The sequence below is a fragment of the Corythoichthys intestinalis genome, chromosome 3 (assembly GCF_030265065.1).
Source record: "Corythoichthys intestinalis isolate RoL2023-P3 chromosome 3, ASM3026506v1, whole genome shotgun sequence".
Classification (NCBI taxonomy): Eukaryota; Metazoa; Chordata; class Actinopteri; order Syngnathiformes; family Syngnathidae; genus Corythoichthys; species Corythoichthys intestinalis.
In genome coordinates, this window is record NC_080397.1 from 29,217,859 (window position 1) to 29,242,487 (window position 24,629).

The 24,629-nt window shown below is 40.1% G+C and overlaps 1 protein-coding gene across 2 annotated transcripts; it reads left to right on the forward strand.

Annotated features, from left to right (window-relative positions):
• Positions 1-719: 719 nt before the first annotated feature.
• Positions 720-23,136, forward strand: LOC130913035 (formin-binding protein 1-like). 2 transcript variants are annotated; one of them, XM_057831298.1, is made up of 18 exons: positions 720-861; positions 6,758-6,873; positions 6,949-6,999; positions 9,264-9,411; positions 9,483-9,545; positions 12,376-12,474; positions 12,576-12,590; positions 13,072-13,200; positions 14,006-14,152; positions 15,284-15,463; positions 15,530-15,721; positions 18,444-18,458; positions 18,534-18,643; positions 19,363-19,495; positions 19,922-20,007; positions 20,547-20,686; positions 20,897-21,052; positions 21,159-23,135. In XM_057831298.1, the coding sequence occupies exons 1-18, from the start codon at positions 772-774 to the stop codon at positions 21,185-21,187; spliced, it is 1,899 nt and encodes a 632-aa protein (XP_057687281.1). In that variant the 5' UTR covers positions 720-771; the 3' UTR covers positions 21,188-23,135. The 2 variants fall into 2 exon arrangements, with proteins under 2 accessions (XP_057687281.1, XP_057687280.1); XM_057831297.1 differs by having other exon boundaries at positions 18,444-18,643; positions 21,159-23,136.
• Positions 23,137-24,629: the final 1,493 nt, after the last annotated feature.

Genomic DNA, 24,629 nt, shown 5'->3' on the forward strand with positions numbered 1-24,629 from the left:
CTAGTTTCATGTTTATTTTGGGTCACTTCCTGTTAATTTGAGAACATTTTGTGTCACTTCCTGTAGATTTTGGCGTATTTACAGGTCACTTCTTGATTTTAGGACATTTCTGCGTCATTTCATGTACATTTTGAGGTATTTCTGGTCACTTCCTGTTATTTTGGAGGCCTTTCCTGTCACTTCCTCGTTATTTTGGGGCATTTAGGGTCACTTCCTGTTCGTTTTGGGGTATTTACAAGTAATTTCCTGCTCATTTTGGGTTACTTCATATACATTTTGAGGCTATTTCAAGTCTCTTTCTATTGATTGTTCGATGATTTCCTGTTGATTTTGGGGTATTTATAGGTCACTTGCTATTGGTTTTGGCTATTTTTGTGCCTCTTCCTGTTGGTTTTAGGGTGCGTCCTGTTGTTTTTAGGGCATTTCTATGGCAGTTCCTGGAGATTTGGGGGCTTTTTTTCCACAATCGGAAATAAATGTTAATTTTTTTTGGGGTGGCGTGGAAAATCCCTTTTTGCCTTAAACGTAGCATGAGCAAACAATTGATTCAAACTGAATCATTAAAACTAGTCAAAACCTCCTTCCCAAACCGCCAAATTTACCATAAGTAGCCTAAATTATTATCATCTATTATATAATTAATATCATAAGATTTTTCCCCCACCTTGAGTCATTAATTTCCAATTAGGCGGGAAATTCACCCCATCTGGCAACCCTGTCCCCTCTCCTTCAACACAATGAAGAGGCCACTGCGCATGCTCGGCCGCGCGCATGCACGCGAGCGTCGCTATTGCACGCGCACGCACGGACGGACGGAGAAGAGGAAGCGACATGAGCGTCAACTGGGGAACCGAACTGTGGGTACGTAGTCCAAATGGGAAGGGAAAAGAGGGTTGGCATGGTGTTGCGTAACATGGCGTCCAATGCGCGTATGTGACGGACGTAGGACCGCTTCTCACGTGCACGCGCGTCAGCACGTTGCAGCAGGGGGAGATGGGCACGCGGATGAATGAGGGGCACGTGAGCGATGACGTCACTCGTTCATCAGCGCGTGCATAAAAACCGGCAGGTGCACGCTTGTTCAGTTGCATGGTTAATGACAAGAAATTACCAAGCAGGAGGTTCTCGTCCTACGGCTAGAAAATTGCTTGCTAATCAGTGACCTGCAAATGCTCCAGAATCAACAGGAAGTGACCCAAAGTCAACGGGAAGTAACCTGTTAATGCCCCCAAATCAGCAGGAAGTAACCCGTAAATGCCCCAAAATCATCATGAAATGACATTAAAATCAATAGGAAGTGACCCAGAATGCCCCAAATGAAGTGACCAAAAATCAATAGGAAGGGACCCAAAATCAACACGAAGTGACTTAATAAAGTCTCCAAAGCTGTAGGAAGTGGCCCAAAAATGCCTCAAACCGGAACTGACCAATGTACAGGAAATGATCCAGGAATGCCCCAAATGCAACAGGAAGTCCATCCATCCATTCATCATCCACCGCTAAATCCGTGGTCGGGTCGTGGGGGCAGCAGCTTTAGCGGGGAAGTCCAGATTTCCCTCTCCGCAGCCACTCAACCAGTTCCTCCGTTTGGATCCCAGGGCGTTCCCTGGCCAAATGCCCCAAAATCAAGCGGAAGTGACCAATATACAGGAATTGACCAATATCCGCTCCAAATTCAACAAGAAGTGACTCAAAATCAAGAGGAGTTACCCAGATATGACCTAGAACTAATAGAAGGTGACCTAAAATCATTAGGAAGTGACTTGGAAATGCTCTAAAATAAGGAGGAAGTGATTAAAATCAATAACAAGTTCTCTCAAAATCACCAGAAAGTGACTCGAAAACATCCCCAAATTAATATGAAGTGTTTTAAATATCAGTAAGAAGTGACTCCAAAATGCCCGCGCCATGAAAATGAGTCACTTCCTGGATTGACGAAGAATGTGAATGTGACGTCAGTAGGCATGTGCCGGTTACCGGTTTCACGGTTTACCGTGGTGTGAAAGCGTCGCGGTTTCAAAACCACTAAAATTTTCCGTCAGACCGGAGTACGGTATTCGCCATTTTTCATGTGTCAAAAATGCAGCCAGAAGTGGCGTGGCGCGGCAGCGCTCACCCCCTCCTGTTTGTTTCTGTGTGTGAAAGTGACGCTATCGGCTAGACAGCCAGCGAACCCAAAAACAAATACTCCAAACATAAGGCGTTATTTTCTTCAATTTATTGAGCTTTCAAATCGTGGTAAGTGTAATATACAAAATGAATACATTTAAAACGTTGTACAATTGTATTTTTCCATGTGTGAGTAGCTTCAACAGATTAGTGCTATGAAAAGTTCGCCAAAAACAAAACACACATTTTCCTTTCAAATTCGATATACACACTAACTAAAAGCTTACAAAGATGAATGTTAGCCTAGGCTTAGCTGGGAGAGCAAATTCGTCGAGTGTAACAGCCGCAGAGTAAGAAAACAAGCTTGATTAGCTTGAATGAAGGGGAAAAAGGATAGCATCAAAGATCGTTGATTGCGAAAGATGATCTTGCCCTAAGCACAAATCCACATTCGTTAGCTCAAGGAGAGGTCTCGCTCCCAATGTTTGTTTGGTTTTTTTTTTTAGATGGAACCTTTCCACAACAATATTTACATTTTAACTAACTTCAACATTTTTAACTAACTTATTAACTTATGAATTCTTTATGTTCTTTTTAACACATCATGTAGACTAGATTTGACACAGTGGCTGAAATTGGCAAAACTTCACTTGAGCTTTTTCACCCTCAAAAAAAAGTGATGCAGTATAAATTTTTAAAAATTCAGAAGTGTTTTTACTTTTTTATAGAAATTATTTTGTTCTTGCTCTAATGTTGAGCAACTTGAGCTGTGGCTGTGGGAATAGTCTATAAATTATATTTTAATTTTATTTAAAATATTTGTTTTTTTATTGATAATTTATTTATTTTAACAATATATTCATGTTCCAATTTGCAGCTATGTTCTGAAAAATAAAACAAAAATCCTGTTCAATGGAAAAAAAAGTTTTTTTTTTTTTAACCCATCCATCTCAAAATAACACATTTTGTAGCTATAATTGCAATACCGTGATACCGTGAAACCGCGGTATTTTTGCTCACGGTTATCGTACCGTCAAAATCTCATACCGGCACATACCTAGACGTCTGCGGGCTAATCATCTTCTGTATACAGCCCATAGTACAGCATGCAGAATGACTGCGGATTCAGCTGATTTTGCGGATTATATCGTTTATATTTCGCATCACGCCAGCCTACTTTGCTGCAGGCTTTTGTTGCTGCACATGGGAGAGGTGCGTGAGCCTTTTGGGGTTTTAAAAAGTTCCCGTTGACCACGGGTAATGCCCAAAACAAGTCCGACAACTAGGAAGTCAGTAAGGTACGTGTTTTATATTATGTCAAATACTGGGGTCTTGGCACACGTTTTAATAAGGAGTTGGCTTGCATTTTGTGGGTGAAAATGCTCCTTGTCCACCGAGAAGGCCACTTGGCCGATGACCGGCGGCTTGTCGGCACCATGGTCACTTTGCGCTTTCCTCGGCTTGGCCACGAGTAGCCCCCCGCTCCGACGTCGGCCGGTTTGGCTGGGCGATTCAGCCCGCTCAGTCCTATTCGCGTGCCCTCCGAGAATACGCTTTCCTCGGCTTGGCCACGAGCAGCCCCCCTGCTCTAACGTCGGCCGGTTTGTCCACCGAGAATATGCTATTTTCGGTGTTCATTCCCGGCAACGACCACTGCCAACCCGCCATGGCCGTAGCAGAACGACGCTCTTTCCTCCATCTCCGAAGCCGGGGCAGGGAAATGACAAAAGCCGGACTAACTCCGGTGGCATAAAATACCGTTCAGGAGAGGAAGAAGTCAGTACTTTTGACCATTATGCAGTAATTTTGCCCTGTCGTACAGAATAAATGCATTTTTAATATTTCATATTCCATTTAGCACAAGACCATTTATTTAGCAATTGGGGAAAAATGCTTAGATAAAAAGTTATCCCTTAAAAATATTGGAGTATAGAGATTGAAACAATCATTACAATCTCCTCTGTCGTATTTTCCTCGTTCTGAATCTTCCCACTGAATGGGCTGAATTCTAAATCAGATGAAATCATGACCCTGCTGACAGCATCATCCAGCTGGGGATGCTATAATGACTGGCGGGTCTAAACAGCAGATTAAAAGACTAATTCCTCGTCATCTGCGCTTTGCCAAATTGTTGTATATAGTAGAATCATCTCAAATTATGATTCCAATTCACATTATAATGCTATTTAAGATTTTTTTATGCTGTCACCGGCACTTTAATCCGATGAATATTAGCTGTAAGTAACACTACCCTTACTTGAGTACAGTTTTTGGCTACGCTACTGATGACATTGTTTTCAAAATAAAGCAGACATTATAAGCAGTTTCTCAGAACTATAGGACTCTTTTTAGGGCTGCAGGCATCTCACCGTCGCGGGCATTCTGGTGAGATCCTGATGTCGCACCCCAGTACTGGTGCCCTATTTTCGGCTTAGACTCAAGCAGAGTCTGATGGCTGAATGGAGCCCTGGTGGCCATTATTCTTGCTTCATGCTTTAATGCCATTGGCGTAGTCACCTGCCACTCAAACATGCCGGAAGTAGCGTTGAAGTTGCATCTTTGTGTCAAAATGATTCAGTCGAAAAAAACTGTCTTGAAAACTTTTTCCACTTCAAAAAAAAAAAAAGTGCGTCCAAAACTTTTGCCACTTAAAAAAAAAAAAAAAAAAAAGTTTAAAACTTTATGCTTTTCAAAAAAGTGACACTTCAATTAAAAAAAAAAATATTTCAAATAAAAAAATATTTTCAAAAGAAAAATTATTTTTGCAAGTGATTTTTTTTCTTTGATTAAAAAGTTTTTTTTGATTGAAGCAACTTTTATTGAGATTGAATGATTCAGACACAAATGTCCTACCCATAATATGACGCAAACACAAAAAGGATTGCTTCATTCAAAGAAAACAGTTTCAATGAAAAATTAAGTGTTCAAATGCGAATTTCTGAGTCAAATAATTTTTCACATTCAAAAATTTTTTTCTACGATTGTATTTTTTAATATTTTTGATTGAAGTGATTTTTCTATTGAATATATTTTTTTGTTTGAAGCAACTTATTTTTTGATTGAATAATAAAGACACAAATGTCCGAGCCAAAATGTGGTCTAAACGCAAAACCACATTACGTCAATCAAAAAAGTTGTTTCAATAAAAAAAAAAACTTGACTTAAATAATAAATTTAAAAAATTCAATCAAAGAAAAATAGGTTCCAAATACATTTTTTTGAGTTTCAAATTTTATTTTTGCATTCAAACACATTTTTTTGATCAAAGTGACTTTTTCTTTGATTGAAAATAAATATTTTGATTAAAGCAACTTTTTTTTTATTGAAGCAACTTTTTTTTGGATTGAATAATAAAGACACAAATCTACCTCCATATCTAAGCAGCTTTCTACTTGAGTTTTACAGGTTAGCAAGTTCACACAGTTTAATGTTATGCTAACTGCAATGCAGTTCGAAATTTCAGTAGCGAAATTAGTGGCGTGTTCCCCGCCTCCGCAACATTGACATCTTTTTACATTATTTACAGTGGCTGCTGGCCAATTAAAAAAAAAAAAAAAACCTCCTAATATCCCTCCTCTTCAAAGGGGGTTAGAGAAGGTGGCATATTGACATGTATTTCTTTCGGGATTGTGTGAATATGGGGGTTCTAGTCATCAATCAATCACACGTGCGTTTGAGGGGAAAAAAATGGACCGGCACATTTACCTCACCTGTCAAATCTGACAGGTGAGTCACGCTTTCATCCATCAGCTGATAAATGACGCGTCACACTAACATCAGTGACACTCCGATGAAGGCGGAAGTAGTCGTCGAAACATGTCAGGTAAATAAAAAGACCTAAAACAATTGTCTGGGATAAAAGGAAAATTCAACCAATCTATAAGCATAGACAAAATGAACTCAGTACAACAGTCAAAATACATGTTTTGTGCTAATTATTTCTTCAGTTACTGTTCTAGTTGTTTCATTCATTACTAGTTATGGTATTTGGTAACACTTTATTTGACAGTGGCGCCATAAGACTGTCATAGCCATCATAATTATGACATGACACTGCCATGAACATTAATAAATGCTTATGACAGATATCATTTTGTGTCATCTGGCAAATCATCTTACTTTTGAATGGATGTAAAAGATCCGAGCTTGACATAAATGGAGTTAGTGACATAATTTACCGGATGACACTTCATGGCATCTGTCATATGCATTCATTAATGCCCATGATAGTGTCATGTCATAATTCTGATGGTCTTATGGCAGTTTTATGACTCCGCTGTCAAATAAAGTGTTAACTATTAACCCAATAAATCAACAAATATGCCGCACAGGACTATAAGGATTCAAAATGAGGGGAAAAAAGTAGCGTCTTATAGTCTGAAAATTATGGTAATCAGTTCAGCTCTAACTTTTGTTTACTTTACTGATGACATTGTTTTACAAATGACAATACGCCCTTACTCAGTCCTGTAGTATTTTCACATCGAATACTTTTTTCACTTGTAGATTTTTTTGGATGAGTACTTTGACTTGAACATGACTAATAATATATTATTTTGAAATAACGCTACCCTCAACTAAGTACAATTTTTGCCTCTTTTTTTGAAGTAACGCTACACGAGTACAATTTTTGTCAACTCCACCCCAGGACCAGTTCGAGAACCTGGAGAAACACACCGGCTGGGGCATCGACTTCCTTGAGAAATACACCAAGTTCGTCAAAGAGCGAGCCGACATCGAACTCAACTACGCCAAGCAGATCAGGTGACCGCATTGTGGTTTCGCGGGTCCCGTGTTCTGCTTAATCTGCTCGGGATTGAAACCCTATCGTACGTGCAGGAGCCTCTCTAAGAAGTATCTTCCCAAGAGGAGCCGAGAAGATGACAGCAGGTCAGACAGATTACGAGGGTTCAATTTTGAGAATTTAAGGTCACTTCCTGTTCATTAGGGCATGTTTCAAGTCCCTTTCTGTTCATTTTGGGGCATTCAAGGTCACTTCCTTTCATTTTAGGGGATTTACATCACTTTCTGTTCATTTCAGGTTGTTTTGGGTCACTTCCTGTTGATTTTTGGGTCATGGTCAATCCCTCATAATAATTAGGAAGGATACCCCTAAACAGACCCGGCTGCAGAAAGAAATTACAGGGGGGGGCATTAAATTTTTTGGGGGGGGCACAGTTCTTCAAAGTAAATTTAGCCGTAACAGTGGTGTTTTTACCCGTTATATTTTCTGATGATAGTGTCAGTCAGTGAAACTGCAGGAGGTGGCAGCGCTATCCCTTCATGTTGACTTTCGGCCGCGTCTTTGTCATGGCTTGAGTTCGTCTTTAGTTTCTTGAAAAGAAAACACGGATGTCCATTCCAATTTGAATTAGCAACGGAGGAGCCGCTCAATCGCCATTTCTGTAACTGGAGCAATCCCTATCCAATCGCAGTACACAATAACAGGTGTTGTGCCGAAAAATAGCCGCCCCGCGTGAAATGTCCCCCCTGACGGGAACGCTTATTTATAACGCTTTATTGAGGTGAAAACATCAAATGTTTTCATGGACTCGTTACAGTAATGGATTTACGACTGTAAAATCACTTTTAAATAAATAAATTAGACAAAATACTAGTACTTTATTTTACTAACAAATCGTGGACTGGGCCACATAACCATCTTTGAACAGAAATGTATTAGTCCACAGGTTTTCACAACCATATCTCAATGACAATCACACAGTTATGACATTCAGTTCAAGCAGAGTAAAATAATACATATATTCACGGTATACCGCGACCCTCGTGAGGAATAAGCGGCATGGAAAATGAATGAATGAATGAATTCACGGTATAAGAAAATCGTTTCCATGTCCATCGATTGGTAAGAAAAAGCTGTACGAGTGACGTGTGGGGACTAAACAATAAAATAAATAAACAAATAAATCAAGTAAACGCTCAATAAAGCGTTATAAATAAGCGTTCCCGTCGGGGGGGGGGGACATTTCACGCGGGGCGGCTATTTTTCGGCACAACACCGGCTACTCAGCCCGCCCCCCTTATCTGTGATTGGCTAGAAAATGCCTACATTCGCTGCTCTGATTATGACGATAGATCAAGATAGGATGACAAGACCAGTGTTTTTCAACCTTTTCTGAGTCACGGGACGTTTTTACGTTGGAAAAAATCTCGCGGCACACCACACCAAAATGTTCCAAAATTACTTTCTGTATAGTATATTTAATTATAAAATAATTTCTCAGTATTTATACTTACTCACTGTGAAACGTTTAGCAATTAGGCTTGAAAAACTATCAGATATAATAATGGCTTTGCAGACAGGTAGTATTAACGTCTCTGCCACAGTTTGGGACTTTTGGGATTTAGCAACAAAGTAACTGGCTTTCAGGGCGTTCTTATTTACCTTTGTAGTTTTCCTCAAAAAAGTTGCCCATTTCTCTGTGTTTTCACGAAGGTGTAACAAATAATCCATCGACTTGTTCTGAAGCGACGGGGGTTCATTTGGAGATGAGTTTAAGCTTGTATGGCGCCATGGCGCTAGATAGCCGCTCGTGTCGCGTTCAAGAACTGCTCGGATTTCTAGGTAACTCCCACCTAGCTGTCCTCGATAATGTGTTGGAATAAAACAAAGAGGGAGGATTAACGGTCATCACATATGGATAAAATGGAAAGGACACTTTTGTATATATCGACACTTGACGAGTCAAATAATGAACAGTAGAAATGCTGGGGTCCACATTGTTACGGAGAGCAAGGTGGCTGACGGCTAGAAATCCGAGCAGTTCTTGAACGCAACACGAATCATCTGCACACAACCGAGAACTTTTTCCACATTCCTTCCTTCCTACTGCAACTTTGCCCGACGATGTTAAAAAAAAACGACATTGGATAATTTCTTGCGGCGGCGGCACAATCGATTGAAAAACACTGGAATATAGGGTTCATTCTCCCCGTGTGTGTGTGTTTTTGTGGAAGATTAAAAAAAAAAAAAATTTACACAGTACAGTTTAATCGAGATAGGGCGGGCACGGCCCCCTAATGCCCGCCCATGCCGCCGGGTCTGCCCCTAAATCAACAGAAAGTTACCTGAAAATGACCCAGATCAACAGGAAGCGACTCGATATTGATACATAATACACGCCCTTTTTCAGGTACACGTGGTGCGCGGCTTTTAGCGCCACGCTGCGGCAGCTAGGAGAGTTGGCAGCGCGGCGAGAGGAAGTCGCCGACGACCTCAACGTCAACGTGGCCGATGACCTCGGCAGGTTCGCGCAGGAGATCAAGGCAGAGAGGAAGTCGGTATGATTGTGCTCGCCGCACCGCTCACAAAGATTTTCCTTTTTCTCGCTGTGCTTTTTTTCCTTCGCCAGCACTTCCAAGATGGCCGCCGTGCCCAGCAGCACATGGAAACTTCGTGGAAGCAACTCGAAAGTGTGAGTTGGGTAAAAGCCCAGCTAGGCAATGCATCCATTATTTTCGCACACTTTCTGTTGATTTTGGCTCACTTTTTGTTACTTTTGGGGTATTTCTGGGTTTGTTGATTTTGTCACTTCCTGTACATTTTGGATCACTTCCACTTAATTTCACGACATTTTTGGGTCACTTCCTGATAATTTTGGGGAATTTCAGTTTTAGTTTATTCACACATCATATCAAGGTACACACAAAAACATGGTCAAATACATGTACAAACAGTTCATCTGATGAGATGCATGAAAGGGACACTCCGAATAAGCTATTTAAAGCATCTAGTAGGGGCTCAGTTGGACAGCACACACATACACACACCCATACACATGCATACAATTAACTATTGAAAATTTCAACATTCTGGTTATATCGGAATTGATATGAGATACCCTTGTAATGTTATTCAAAGATCAGCATATTAAACATACATTGCAAGGAGGTGAGTTTTGAGTTATTTTTCTTAAAAATGGAGATGGAGTGTGACATTTTAAGTATTTCGTCAAGTTCATTCCATATCTGTGGTCTTCTGCACACAATGCCAAAGCTTGTACACTTTAGCCTTCTGTTTTTCCCAGTGATGTGATTTATTTTTTCTGGTAGTATATGTGTGCTGAATAATACAGATTTGGATGAGGTCACTTAATTTATGGTTTAGTTTATGAATGACCTGATACATTAGGCAAGCATTTGGAAAGTAGGTGTGTTCCTTTAGCCTCAGAAGTTTTTGGTTGTGAAAAATTAATTTAGTACGAGCATTGAACTTGGACCATGATGGGGCACGTATAACTTTTTTCTGTAGTGTTTCAAGCTTTTTTAGATAAGTTGGAAATGTGTTGTACCATATGGTATTACAATATTGTAAATGTGGTTCAAATAAAGATTTATACAGAATGAGAAGTGCAGTGAGTGAGATATAATGTCGCAGTTTAAAAAACAGAGTAGCGTATTTCGACAGTTTATTTGTGAGCTCATCAATATGTTTTTTAATATTAAGTTACTCATCAATATGAACCCCCAGGAATTTTGTAGAGCTGACTCTGTCAATGTTTTCTCCATTTATATTTAAGCAGATTTATTTGATGGTCTTTTTTTTTTTTTTTTTTTTTTTTTTTTTTTTTATGGGAGAGAAACACAATGCAATTTGTTTTATTGACATTTAAAGTATTACATTTGAACCATTTTGTCAAATTCACTATTTATGATTTGCTCAAGTGCAGATGGATTTTTATGGGAAAAGAGTACATTTGTATCGTCAGCAAATATTACTTTTTTGAAAACCGGATGAGGAATTAACAAAGTCATTAATGTACAGGATGAAGAGGAGTGGCTGTAAGATGGAGCCCTGGGGGACTCCGTGATTGATGAGTTTGTATGATGATTCTGAATTATTAATGTTGACTTACTGATGTCTTCCAGATAGATAGCCACGAAACCACTGTCTAATCCCATAATGCTGCAGTTTTTTAATTTGTATATCGATCTTAATGGTGTCAAATGCTTTGGACAGGTCAAAAAAAAAAAGCCAACTCCGTAGTCACCTTTGTCAATTGCATCGTAATTTTTTTCCCATTAGGTCAAGTAGTCATTGTGTAGTATTTTCCTTTCTGAATCCATACTGTGATTGGACAATGATGTCTAGCTTTTCTAGGCAGTTACTGAGTTTGTTGTAGACTACTCTTTCCAATACCTTGGAAAGGGTAGGCAGAATTGTTAGTGGTCAGTAATTGCTCGGATCATTTTTTTATCCCCAGATTTAAAAATTGGTGTGATTTGTGCAATTTTTGCAATTTGAGGCACCACTCCAAAGAGTAGAGATAGATTGATACAGTGGGTACGAGGTGCAGCAATAGTGTTGGAGGTGTTTTTCAGAATTTTATTAGAAATTATATCTGCTCCAGCTGAATTTGAATTCTTCATGTTCATGATTATTTTATGGACTTCACCATAGGTTAGATTCAGGAAGAAAGAGCCCAGGTAGTTTACCTGATAAACAGTCTCTAATGGAAGCATCTTGAAGCTGACTGATTTTACTAGATATATTACTACCGATAGAGACAAAGTAATCATTGAATTTGTCAGCAAGACTGTTATTTGTGGTGGCTATGATAGTATTACTATCATGGTCTGGGACCATAGGAGTTTTTTGTTTTTTCCTTAGGACCTTTTTGTGTACTCTCCAACATTCCTTAGTCATCCCGTGATTCGTTTATCAATTCTGCATAATGATTACTCTTCCATTTGTGATTCCAGGTAACTTACTGTTTATTTTGGGTTATTTCAGGCACTTCCTGTTAATTTTGGGGCATTTGTTGGTCACTTCCTGTTCATTCATGTCCCTTTTTATCCAGGGCATTTTGGGTCACTTCCTATTCATTTTGTGTAATTTCAGGTCACTTCCTGTTCATTTTGGGCATTTGCCAGTCAACTCCGGTTCATTTTAGGGCATTTCATGGCACTTCCATTTGATTTTGGGGCAATAATGGGTCATTTCCTATTCATTTTGGGTCATTTCTTGGTCACTTCCTGTTCATATTAGGGCATTTCACATCACTGCCTTTTGATTTTAGGGTATTTCGGGTCACTTTCTATTCAATTTGGGGTATTTCTGGGTCACTTCATGCTGATTTTAAGACATTTCATCATTCGATTGGACGGCTATTGAAAGGGTTAGAATTGTTTAGAATGCTACCTTTCTTTTTTCTTCTTATTGTCTTAAAACAGTAGGGTGAAGAAAACAAACTGAAAAAAAAGTATGAATTGAATGAATTAATTAAATGTCTAACGGCCTTGCAGAGCAAACGCCGTTTTGAGCGGGACAGCAAAGAGGCGGAGCGAGCGCAGCTAGCGTGCAACAAGATGGACGTCGACAACAACGTGGACGCCAACGACAAGGTGACCAAAATGGTCGTCACGTCATCGCTAGCGATGATAAGGTTCTTTGGTTGAGTTAAATAACACCAATACGCTATCTGTGTCCTTTATATGTCTTTCAGCGATGCTCCTTTAAGGTAAGCTTTTCTTTCCCTTTTTTCAATATTACTGTATTTTTCAGACTTTATGTCTGAAATGAACAGGAAGTGAGCCAAAAATACCCCAAACTGAATTGGAAGCGCACTACAAATGCTCTCAAATCAACAGGAAGTGACCCAACTTCAACTTGTATGTGAAATTATTAGAGATGTTTCATTATCATTATTATTATTATATGATACCAATGATATTGTTTTAAAAATTTAAAGAACTTACTCCCTACTTGAGTATTCTTTTCACTTAATGCTTTTTTACTTGTACTCGAGTCAATTTTTCTGAAGACATTAGTAATATTATTTGGGAGCCGGTGATGTGACTTACTGTATATGGGAAATAGTTATTATAATGGCTAGTCATGAATGCAACTTAAATAGCGTATCTAGCAAGTCATGAAACAACTGGAACAGTGACTGAAGAAATAATTAGCGCAGCACATATTTATAATTATTTTACTTTCAGGCTCGCCAGGTGGCGGAACAAAAAAAACAAACGGCCCAAGAGTCCAAGAAGGAATACTTGAGTACTTTAAAGCAGTTTAACCAGGACCAGCATCAGCACTACCACAAAATGGTGCCTGTCATCTACCAGGTAAAATTAGCGCTTTTGTTAGCTGGGATTTTAATCTCAGGTGAAATTACATTTATTAAAAATGACAATGTCATCAGTTGAGTAGCCAAAAATGGAGTAGCGTTAGATCAAATTATTTTACATACATTAAATTATAAGTACGTACAAGTAAAGGTAGCTGTCCAAAAAAGTCACTCAAGTACAGTCAAAAAAATATTTGGTGAAATGAGGACGCGCTTTTTTTTTCTTCTTTTTTTTTTTTTTTTTTGTAAACCTGTGCTGTTCAGCTGTTTGACACGGAGAATGGAAGTCAACGTGTCTGGTTGGTCTGAACAGTTTTAATGTTTCACATTGGAGTATGACATACTCCCATTGTGATCATTCAACATACCTCTTTTATTAAGACAAAGCAGCAATCAGGAAGGGGTTGTGTGGGAACAAAAGAAAAAGGAAAGACAGAAGAAACACAAAAACAAGAAATACATTGAACGCCTACACTAACTATGAATATGTTGGTGCTATCGTCAGCTAGATGTATTTCCAGTTGACACCATGTTAACCAGGGAAAGAAAGGTGGGGGAGAAATGAGGACTCAAATACTGAATGAATGCTTATCTTTTTTTTTTTTTTTAAACATTGTATTCAGTACTCCAGTAAGAGGAGCGTTACTTCAAATAATATTACTCAAGCACAAGTAAACGTATTCATCCATTAATGAAATTTTGACGCAATGCCACTCTTACTCGAGTACATACATAGTTACTCTACTGATGACTTTCAAAATCAACCAGACATTCTTTACTTGAGCATCATTTTTGACTTTCAGCGCATCCAGGAAATGGAGGAGCGGCGTATCGAGCGCGTGGCTTCAGCCATGCGTTTGTCGGCTTCGGCCGAGAAGAAGTCGCTTCCTGACGTTGGCCGCTGTTTGGACGCCATGATGGACGCCGCCCAAAGTGTCCGGGCCCAGACGGTGGGTGGAATTCTGTTATCAATTGTTGGGCATTTTGTCATCACGTTTATAATGGCCGATAGCTAGAAAAAAGCCCGTTTATCGATCTTGGGGGGGGGGAACATCTATCAGCCCAATGTTTCGGATGGCCGATAAATCGGTTGACTTTTATAAGGAAAGATCATCACCCAAACAGTCGACATAACATCATATCGTACCGGATACATACCGGCTGATATTGGCCGACCTAGAAAGAAGTATATATACGTATATTGGTCGACCTTTACATTTTATATACGCTACTAGTAGAAGTATTTACTCTAAATGCAATATCACACTAAATGTGGTTGACTATGTTTAGAGTAGACATGTACCGATTACCGGTTTCAGGGTATACCCTGGTATGAAAACGTCACGGTTTCCAAACCGCAAAAATTTTCCATCATACCATCCATACAGTATTATTTTTTATATCCCAAAAATGCAGGGAGCACTCCCTCGCTTGTAGCTGCAAGGCTCAACCCTCCCCCACCAGGTGTTGCTCAGTTTCAGTAAGTCAGCTGTGCTACACGATGGCTGGAGGAGGTGAAACTCCTGAACTTTTTCCCCCCATCGAAGAAAACAAAATTGCTGGTATGGGAATACTTCGGCTACAGAAAAGTTACAGACGGCCACGGTTTAGAAGAGGAGGGCCAACAGACATGAAAACATGCTTGCGGAGGGTGGCTGCCGAGGAGGCAATACCTCCAATATGATTTTGCATTTATACAAAACTAAAGGTTAGCAAACAGTGTGATGAACATTTGCCACCTGCTACGAGAGTGAACTCCAGTTTGTTTAGTGTGTCTATCCTGGTGTTTTTTTTTCTCTGGCAACTGTCTGTGTTGAGAAAGAGAGTGTGTGTATAATGTAAACATGATACAAGTCATACGCACGTGCTTGGGAGAACTTGCGCGCCCCGTGGTGAGACGCCGAAAGAGAGGCTTTTCTGGTGCTTGTATAGTCCAAAGTTGCTGGCAAAATCAGACTCATTTTCTCTCGTACCGTGAGTGTCCACTGTACATAAAAATAATGTTGTATTCTGTTCTTTTGTATTGTATTCTTTTTGATTCTGTTCTATATTCATGATATTCATGATATCTACGGTTTCAGGACACGTGCTCGGTGGTGAGCGCATTCAAGTCTGGCTTCGAGCCGCCGGGCGACCTTGACCCCGAGGACTTTGGCTCCGCCTCCATGAGGCGAAGTGTTTCCGAGTCCAGCTACCTGGACAACCGCGTAGAGGGGCGGAGACAAACCAGGAAGTTGTGGCCTTTTCTCCGCAAAAATAAAGTAAGCCACACCTCCCGGCTCACCTCCCAAGCCGCCTCTCGACCTCTGACCTCTGATATTCCCTAGCTGCTGAATCTGCTGTCGTCGCCCCGCCAGCCGCCGCCCCCGCCACCTGCCTCACCTTCTCCAGGGAATGTGGCTGGGAGTCCCCTGACACCGCCCCCGGCCGGCAGGGAACCGATTGCGCAGCGGTTCAACGACCTGGTGACCTCCGGCTCCCGGACCAGGAAGCAGTGCCTGAAAAATCTCAAGAGAGGAGTAAAATTTACAAATTTTGCTTTCAAGTTTTTGGAAAAAGTAAAAAAAAAAAAAAAAAGAATAAAAATAAACATTAAAAAAAACAAAAACAAATGAAAAGACAATTTCTAGAGAAATTGCGTGGGGACTCCCTCTCTTCCATAGGTTTCCTGTCAATTTGGGGGGCATTTTTGGGTAATTTCCTCCTAATTTTAGGGCATTTGGTTACATCTTGTTCCAGGTTGTGACTTCTTGTAGAATACCGGTCACTTCGTCTAGTTTTATTTTGTCACTTCCTATTTCGGGGTGTTTTCTTGTGACACATTGGCTGCCATTGACAGTGCTTGACGTCCAAGCCATTTAAAGTGGGAGGGTTGGCAGCAAATGATTGAGTGTTCCTGGCCCTAATACTTCCACAAAAATGCCCCAACTTCAACAGCAATTGACCAATGAACAAGAAGTGACCCGGAATTGCCCTAAAACTAAGTGGAAATGATCCAAAATATACAGTAAGTGACATGGAAATGTCCTAAAATCATCAGGAAGTGAACAGTGAACAGGAAGTGACCCAGATTTTTAATCAATAGAAGGGGATCCAAAGCCAAGAGCAAGTTACACAGAAATGCCCTACAATCAACAAGATGTGACCCAGGAATTCCCCCAAATCAATATCACTCGAACGAATGTTCATTCGGTGCCAACCCTCCCGTTTCAAAAGGATTGGATGTCTAGCACCGTCAGTGGTAGTCACTGACTAAATAGCAGATCCTATTAAAGGCAATGTACTTTGATGGAAACGTTGCCACATGGCGGCCATGTTGGTAGGGGCAAGGAAAGGGCTCTTCATGCTTCTGCTGTGAATTGAAGGAGTTTATCACTTCCTGTTAACTGTGCTTATCACCTCCTGTTGATTTTGGCTTACTTTCTGTTAGGGTTGCCAACTCCTTGGGGGGAAAAAAAAAAGGGACACCTCAGTGGTAGAGCCAGCCGGCCCGATAACCGTCACCCTTTAATTATATTTTTGTATGAGAAAAGTGATTTTTAAAAAAAAAATAATAATGATCATATACCGTAATTTTCAGACTATAAGCGGCAACTTTTTCCCTTCATTTTGAATCCTGCAGCTAATAGTCCAGTGTGGTTTATTTTTTTAATGTATTTGGGTTAATAAGTAACACTAACTCCATTTATGTCCTGCTCGGATCTTTTACATCCATTCAAAAATGAGATCATTTGCTGGATAACACTAATTGACATATGTTATAAGCATTCATTAATGCTCATGAGAGTGTCATGTCATAATTATGATAACAACTAATAAGTCTTATGGTGCCATTGTCAAAAAAAGTGTTAACCAAATACCATAACTATCAATTAATGAAACAACTGGAACAGTAACTGAAGAAATAATTAGCACAGAACATGAATTTTGATTGTTATTTACATCTGTAGCGCTGCAATGCACGTTAGGAGGCATGTTGGACAACAACAGTGTTGACAGCAGGTGGCAGCAGAGGTTGACTGTCTCCCCCCAAGGGAGCAGTGATGGTCAAATGAAGCTTCTTGAAGCAATGGAACTTTGCAGCCAATTGGTTCAAGGCTTCATGGTGGTTTGGTCTTATGACAGTCGTATGATGTCGCTGTAAAATAAAGTGTAACCGGTAATATCTTTTGGTGTAAATGTCCCATAATACAGTGCGGACAGCTGTATAGTCCATTGCGGCTTATCCATGAACAAATGTTGTTTTCGTGTCAAATTTGGTGAGTGGTGGCTTAGAGTCAGGTGCGCCTTATAGTGCAAAAATTACAGTAATAAATTTACTCAAACCTGAATTAATTAGGTACATATTTGAATGATATAAGTACACGGAAAAACAATAATTATCAGCAATACAAAAAATAGTACAATAAAATTAACATCTGTCCTGCTACATTTAAAACTATATAATTTAACCCTTAAGGTCCTGAGCCTTTTTGTGTTTGTGTTTTTGGCCGTTTTTATTTTTATTTTTTTTTCAATACTTTTTGAAAAAGTGCAAAGATAAACTCTGAGGTAAACTTTGTATATTTTATTATATATTAACCGTCAGCAATAACATTTACGCAAATGTTCACTCCAAACAATATGGAAATACAAATTGTATTGACAGAAGTCAAAAATATAATACAATTAGTGAAAATAAAGTACAGAGAGAAAAACAAGAAAACAAATTATTGTCATTTTGAACATGCTTTTTGCTCAAGCTTCACTCAAACCTCTGATCTCCCACACTCTTATGTTGTCTTCCGTTTTCTTCATGGCAAGCGACAAATCCTCGACCAATAGGGCGAGTGGGATTTCGTATTGTAATTGTTCCGTGAGTTAAATTGTCAAAAAGCAGAAGAGGCGGGGAATGCGTTTCCCTGCATATTCTTGTAAAGCACCATACCAATATTCGTCCGTTCTAAAAATAAGATACTATTTTCGAGTTTCATGATAATACGGGACAAAGAGCGTTCCTTGAAAGCTAAATATGGGACGCGTACTTTTGTTACTGACTATGGTACGATTACTTTTTTCAAGGAATGTTTGGCAACCCTACTTCCTGTTCAGGAACAAATGAACTAATTTTCATTTGCCCAACCTAGTCCAAATGGATCAGAATTCTAGTGTTGTCTATGGCATTTACATAGAGCATTGCAATGTTTTGATGTTAGCGTAATGATTAAGGTTTCTCCTTCAATGCTTCTGTTTGATGGACAGCTGTCACTCAAACTGGTGAGTAAGATCGGCACGTTTTCAGTTATTCGAGCGGGTCACCGCCAACCTGTCCCCTTGTTGCTGCGGTTTCAGGGCTCCACCCCCTCGGACTGCAGTCACCTTCCGGCCGAGCAACGGCGGAAAAAACTGGAGAACCGAATTCACCGCATTGGACGAGAAATCTTAAGAGAGCGAGAGCAGAGGTGGGTGGCGCCGCTTAGCTTAGCGTCAGGTTAGTGTTGTCTTAGCATTGGTTTAGCATTAGCTTAGCATTAGCTTAGCATTATCGTAGCATTGGCTTAGTGTTGGATTAGAGTCGGTTTATCGTTTGATTAGCATATGCTTAGTGTTGACTTAGCGTTGGTTAAGCATTAGCTTAGCTTTTGTTTAGTGTTGGATTAGCATTAGTTTGGTTTTGGCATAGCGTTGGCTTAGCTCTGGTTTAGTGTTAGCTTAGTGTTATCTTAGCATTGGTTGAGCTTTAATTTAGCATTGGCTTAGCATTACCTTAGCATTGGCTTGTTGTTAGCTTAGTTTTTTCTTAGCGTTGGCTTGTCGTTAACTTATTGTTGGCTTAGCATTAGCATTTGCATTAGAGTTGGTTCATCATTTGATTAGCATTATCTTAGCGTTTGTGTAGTGTTGGCTAAGCATTGGCTTAGCATTGGTTTGTAGCGTCGGTTTAGCATTAGCTTAGCTTTGGCATAGCTCTGGCTTAGTGTTGGTTTAGGGTTAGCTTAGTGCTATCTTAGCATGAGCGTTGCATTACCTTAGCATTAGTCTTAGCTTTATCTTAGTGTTGGTTTAGTGTTGGATTATTTTTAGCTTGTTGTTAGCTTAGTGTTGGTTGGCTTAGTGTTGTTGCAGTGTTAGCTTAGCATTGGCTTTGCGGTAACTTAGCGTTAGCCTTCTCTGCGTCCAGGGAGGCTCTGGTGAAGATGAAGGCGGTGTATCAGCAGAACCCTAGCTTGGGGGACGGCGCCACCCTGGAGCCACGCTTGGACGAGGTCAGACGAAGCCTGCACAGGTTGGAGGAAGAGCTGAGGAATAACCAGGTGCCGGGACTGTTGCGATACCACCTTTTTTGGATAAATATATGTCTTTTCCTATATTACTAAATGGCTGCATACTCACGTAAAGTCATTACTATTGTGGCTTGGTCAATCACTGCTTAACTCATTTGTCTGCCGTTGATGGTGCTAGACGTACAAGCAGATTTAAAGTGGGCGGGTTGGTGGCACGATTCCATCCTCCCACGTCAAATGAATTGGACTGCTACTATTTATTGATTTATTTCTGTCTTGTGACATAAACTAGCTATGGTTTTTGGCTGCCATTAAAGGCAATAGATGGCCAATCAATTTTAATTTGAAATAGATGTGCCGCAGTTGATCCGTGGGCCGTAGTTTGGACACAGACACCACTGACTTAACTCCCTTCTTATATTTTTCTTTCTTTCTTTTCTTTTTTTTTTTGTTCAGGCGTGGCTGGCGGAGGCTCGGCAGGCCCTGAGCGCCGCATGTCCGCCATCTTCCCGCTTTGCCGCCAGCCCAGACAGCAGAGAAAGGTAAACAGCAATTTATGTAATAAAAAAAAAAAACCAACACAAGTTCAAGTAAGACAACTATTTGAAAAGAATACTCAAGTACTGAATAACTGCTAATAATATCTGGTATACTTTTTAATGAAGTAATCAATGGAGTAGACAAAAGTTGTATTCTTTAAAAGTAGCGTTACTTCAAAATAATATAAAGAGATTTGGACTTTATCTTAATGTCAATGCATTGTATGTTGTCAGTGCAATGGAAATGTTGTCTCAGGGCAGCCATGTTGGTAGGGGGCATCGAAACGCTGTTTCATGCTTTTGCCGTGAATTGAAACGAGTTTATGACTAGTAGAAGTCAGTCCATTTAAAACAGGGGGGTTGGCAGTGAATGAACTTTCACTGCCAACCTTCCCACTTCAAAGGAATTGGACATCTGGCACCTTCTATGAAAGCCAACTTCTTCTTCCTCTTCTGCTGTTTCCTTTTCCCATCCCCTCCACGTTCTCCTCTTTTGTTCCTCCTCCTCACATCTCTTTCTTCTGGGGTCCTCCTTCCGTCAGCCCCGACGGCAGCTACACAGAGGACCACAACGCCGAAGTCAACTTCTCCAAGTCCAGAAGCTCCGACTTTGATGATGACTTCGATGACGACGAGCCGCTGCCGAGTATAGGAACCTGCAAGTCGCTCTACCCGTTCCAAGGTATGAAAATGAATAACGGGATGAAATGCCCTAATAAGAACAGGAATTGACCTGAAATTCCCTAAAAGTATCATTAAGTTACCCAGGAGTGCCTCAAAATTAACAGGAAGTGACCGAAATTGCTCCAAAATCACCAGTAATTGAACTGAAAAGCCGTAAAATGAACGGGAAGTGAAGACCGGCACGATGATTATTCTGATGCTGTTGCAGGTCAGAACGAGGGAACGCTGTCCATGTGCGAAGGAGAACTTTTGAGCGTGGTGGAGGAGGACAAAGGTGACGGCTGGACGCGAGTGCGCAGGAACGCGGACCAAGAGGGATACGTACCCACCTCATACATCAAAGTGCTGCTTATGGCGGACAAAGGTCAACCATAACCGGCGGTTTCTTATTCATTTATTCTATTCACTCTTTTTTTTTTTTTTAAACATTTTTTGCAACACATCTTGTGTTTGTGTGTATCTGTGTGTAGGTTTTGTGCAAACTAGCCGTCTGGTGTGAAGAGAACTACCTGACCGGGAAGCGAGTCTGTCCGAGACACCGGATGGCCAGGCCTCCCTCCTTGTCTCTGTGACGCCACGGCAGCCCCGCAAGAGCTTCCGATTGGTCTCATTTGGAGTGTAGGAACACACTTGTGCTAGTGATGTGTGCGCTACTAAACCTTTGTCCACGGGGGCCACTCCTGTGCAAAAAAACAAAACAAAATTTTAACTCATTGGCTGCCCTTCTCTGCAATGGATGTCCAATCCATTTGAAGTGGGAGGTGTTAGCATTTGCTGCAGCCCTCCCACTTCAATGGATTGGACATCTATGAGTGATAAACTCATCAAAATTGACGGAGGAAGCATGATAAGACTTTTCTATGCCCCTACTAACATGGCTGCCCTGAGGCCACATTCCCATCAAAGTCAATGCGTTGACATTAAAATCAAGTCATAACTAATCAAAAAGCTAATAAAGAAGCTAATTTCTCAACCTATTTTTATAGCTTATTTCATCAATGTCAAAGCATCAGGAAGTGACAAGAAATTAACCCCCAAAATTAACAGGAAGTGACTGAAAATCAACAAAAACTGACCAGACTATCAACAGGAAGTGATCTGAAAAGCAATAGAAAGTGACCAGAAACACACAAGAAGTAAATGCTTCAAAATCAACTGGATGTGACCCTTAAAGAACAGGATGTGACCTGGTAACATCCCAAAATTGACAGTAAGTGACTCATGAATTCCTTAAAATGAGGCAAAATTGGCAGTGATTGAACGTCGCTGCCAACCCTCCTGCTTCAAATGAATTGGAGGTCTAATCATTTTGATTCCGGTACAAATTCTTTTGTTGCCCCTAGAAAAATAGCCTCAGGGCGGCTATGTTGGGGCTACCACTAAAGTCAGTCAATTGACATTCAAATGAAGTCATAACTAGCATATTTGATAAATGTCGGACGTCTACTAGTGATAAACTCATTTCAATTCACAGCAGATTTGATTATATAGGACGTCTGTCATGGTCAATGGCACTGAAAGAGTTCACTTCAAACTCTTTGAAAACAGGAAGTACGGTTACGGAACGTGGAGAAAAAGTCAAAAATATTAGGAAGAGTTGAGTCATGTGACGTGCATGTATGTATATGGACTCCCCTGCAAGCCCCACCCCACCTTGTTGTCGTCTTGGCGTTTGATGTGAAGCGCTTTTCTTTTGCTTCGCGTATGTTCCTTCTTCCAAAGTAAAACCACCCTGGAAAATGATGTTGGGTTTATTGTGGAAGTTGCAGAGGTCTATGGAAGTAGAGTTTGGTTTTCTACTGCAGAATTTTTTCAGCATCGGAATTTGATGGCAAAAAATGAGTGGGGAAAAAACTTGTTTGGAAAAATTCGGTGGCACCTACGAATGCGTGGACATACCCCAGGGTAACATGTACGGTCGCATCTCTGTGATGGATTATAACCTGCGTGATGCGTGGAATAAAGGGCGCCATCTCCTCTCCAATGGGACGCCCTATCACCCAGTAATGTCAAAATCACAAATAACAAGGACCCTTCTACAAGGTTTCTCCTACTTAAAAATAAAAAATAAACAATAAAAAACATTTGAAAAGTTTATATATAAAAATGAAAAATAAACTAAATTTATACACAATCAAAAAGGTATATACCATAATTTTCGGACTATAAAGCACACCTGACTATAAGCCGCAACCCACCAAATTTGACACGAAAACGACATTTGTTCATAGATAAGCTGCACTGGACTATAAACCGCAGTTGTCCTCACTGTATTACACCAAAATATATTAACCGGTAACACTTTATTTGACAGCAGCGTCATAAGACTGTCATAAAACCAAATGAACCACCATGAAGCTTTGAAACAATTAGCTGCAAAGCTTCACTGCGTCTAAAAGCTTCATTTGGCCATCACTGCTCCCTTGGGGTAGACAGTCAACGTCTGCTGCCACCTGCTGTCAACACTGTTGTCATCCAACATGCCTCCTAGCATGCATTGCAGCGCTACAGATGGAAATAACAATCGAAATTCATGTTCTGTGTTAATTATTTCTTCAGTTACTGTTCCAGTTGTTTTAATTTATTGCTAGTTATGGTATTTGGTAACACTTTATTTGACAGTGGCGCCGTAAGACTGTCATAAGCCAATAATAATTATGACATGACACTGTCACGAGCATTAATGAATGCTTATAACAGATGTTATATAATGTCATCCAGCAAATTATCTCAATTTTGAATGGATGTAAAATATTCAAGATGGACATAAATGGAGTTATTGCCATAATTTGCTGGATGACACTTAATGGCATATGTCTAAGCATTCAGTAATGCCCATGATAGTGTCATCTCATAATTATGACCGTCTTATGACAGTCTTAAAACACTACTGTCAAATAAAGCATTACCTATTAACCCAAACAGATCAACAAATAAGCCGCACTGGACTATAAACAGCAGGATTCAAAAGGAGGGGGAAAAAACTTGCGGCTTATAGTCTGAAAATTACGGTATATCTAATAAAAGTAAAATTTATAAACAATCCTAAAAATGACATTAAAATGTTATGGTATGACATGATGGCAAATCAGCAATAATTCTTGGGTAGAGGACCCAAAAATTTGACTCAAGTAGGAGTAGCATTTATACTCAGCTAAAAGTAAAAGTTGTTATTCAAAAAATGTACTCAAGTAAAAGTAAAAAAATATTCAGTGAAAAGAATACACAAGTAATGTGGAAAATACAGTAAAGTACAGTGTGATATATAATTATTTCCCTCAGCACAATGTCCTCTATATCAACTGCTATGATTATACTGTACTATAACCTATGACATGACCATATTAGGCCAAAATACATACCAAAAAATCATGGAACTCACACTAGAAAAATGAAACATAATCCCTGTAAAAGAGCTTGAGTGCCTTTGAGTGGAGGAAAAAAGCCATGAAATGAAAAACTATATCGGCGGTTTTCCCTGGTCCACCGGTGCCAAATAAAAAATGGGAGCGAGTTTGAAATCCGTGCTTTCGAGTCATGTTGACTTTATAGCCCCTTTCACTCATACCTGAACTCCGGTTAATTCCCGGGACTTGAACAGGTAGTCTTTTTGTGTAATAGCAATTTCCCGGGTCGAATGACACAGAGATGACACGGACATTTACGTGGTCGCGTCCTAGTATAATGTCCGGGACTTACCTGGGACACGGCATGTGTGAAAGTAGGTATTTAATTCCCGGGTCGCAGTTCGAAGGCTGACGAAGTAAATATAATGGCAGGTCGATCATCATTTCCCTTTTCCTCGCAGTAAGACGAAAAGTGGTAAGCAAACATTGCAGCAAACAATTATCAACATTGCAAACTGGAAATAGCAAAATTAAACTGGAAACATCACGAAATTAAATTGCTTCTGGATCGTGCAGCCGAGGAAAAGACAGTCC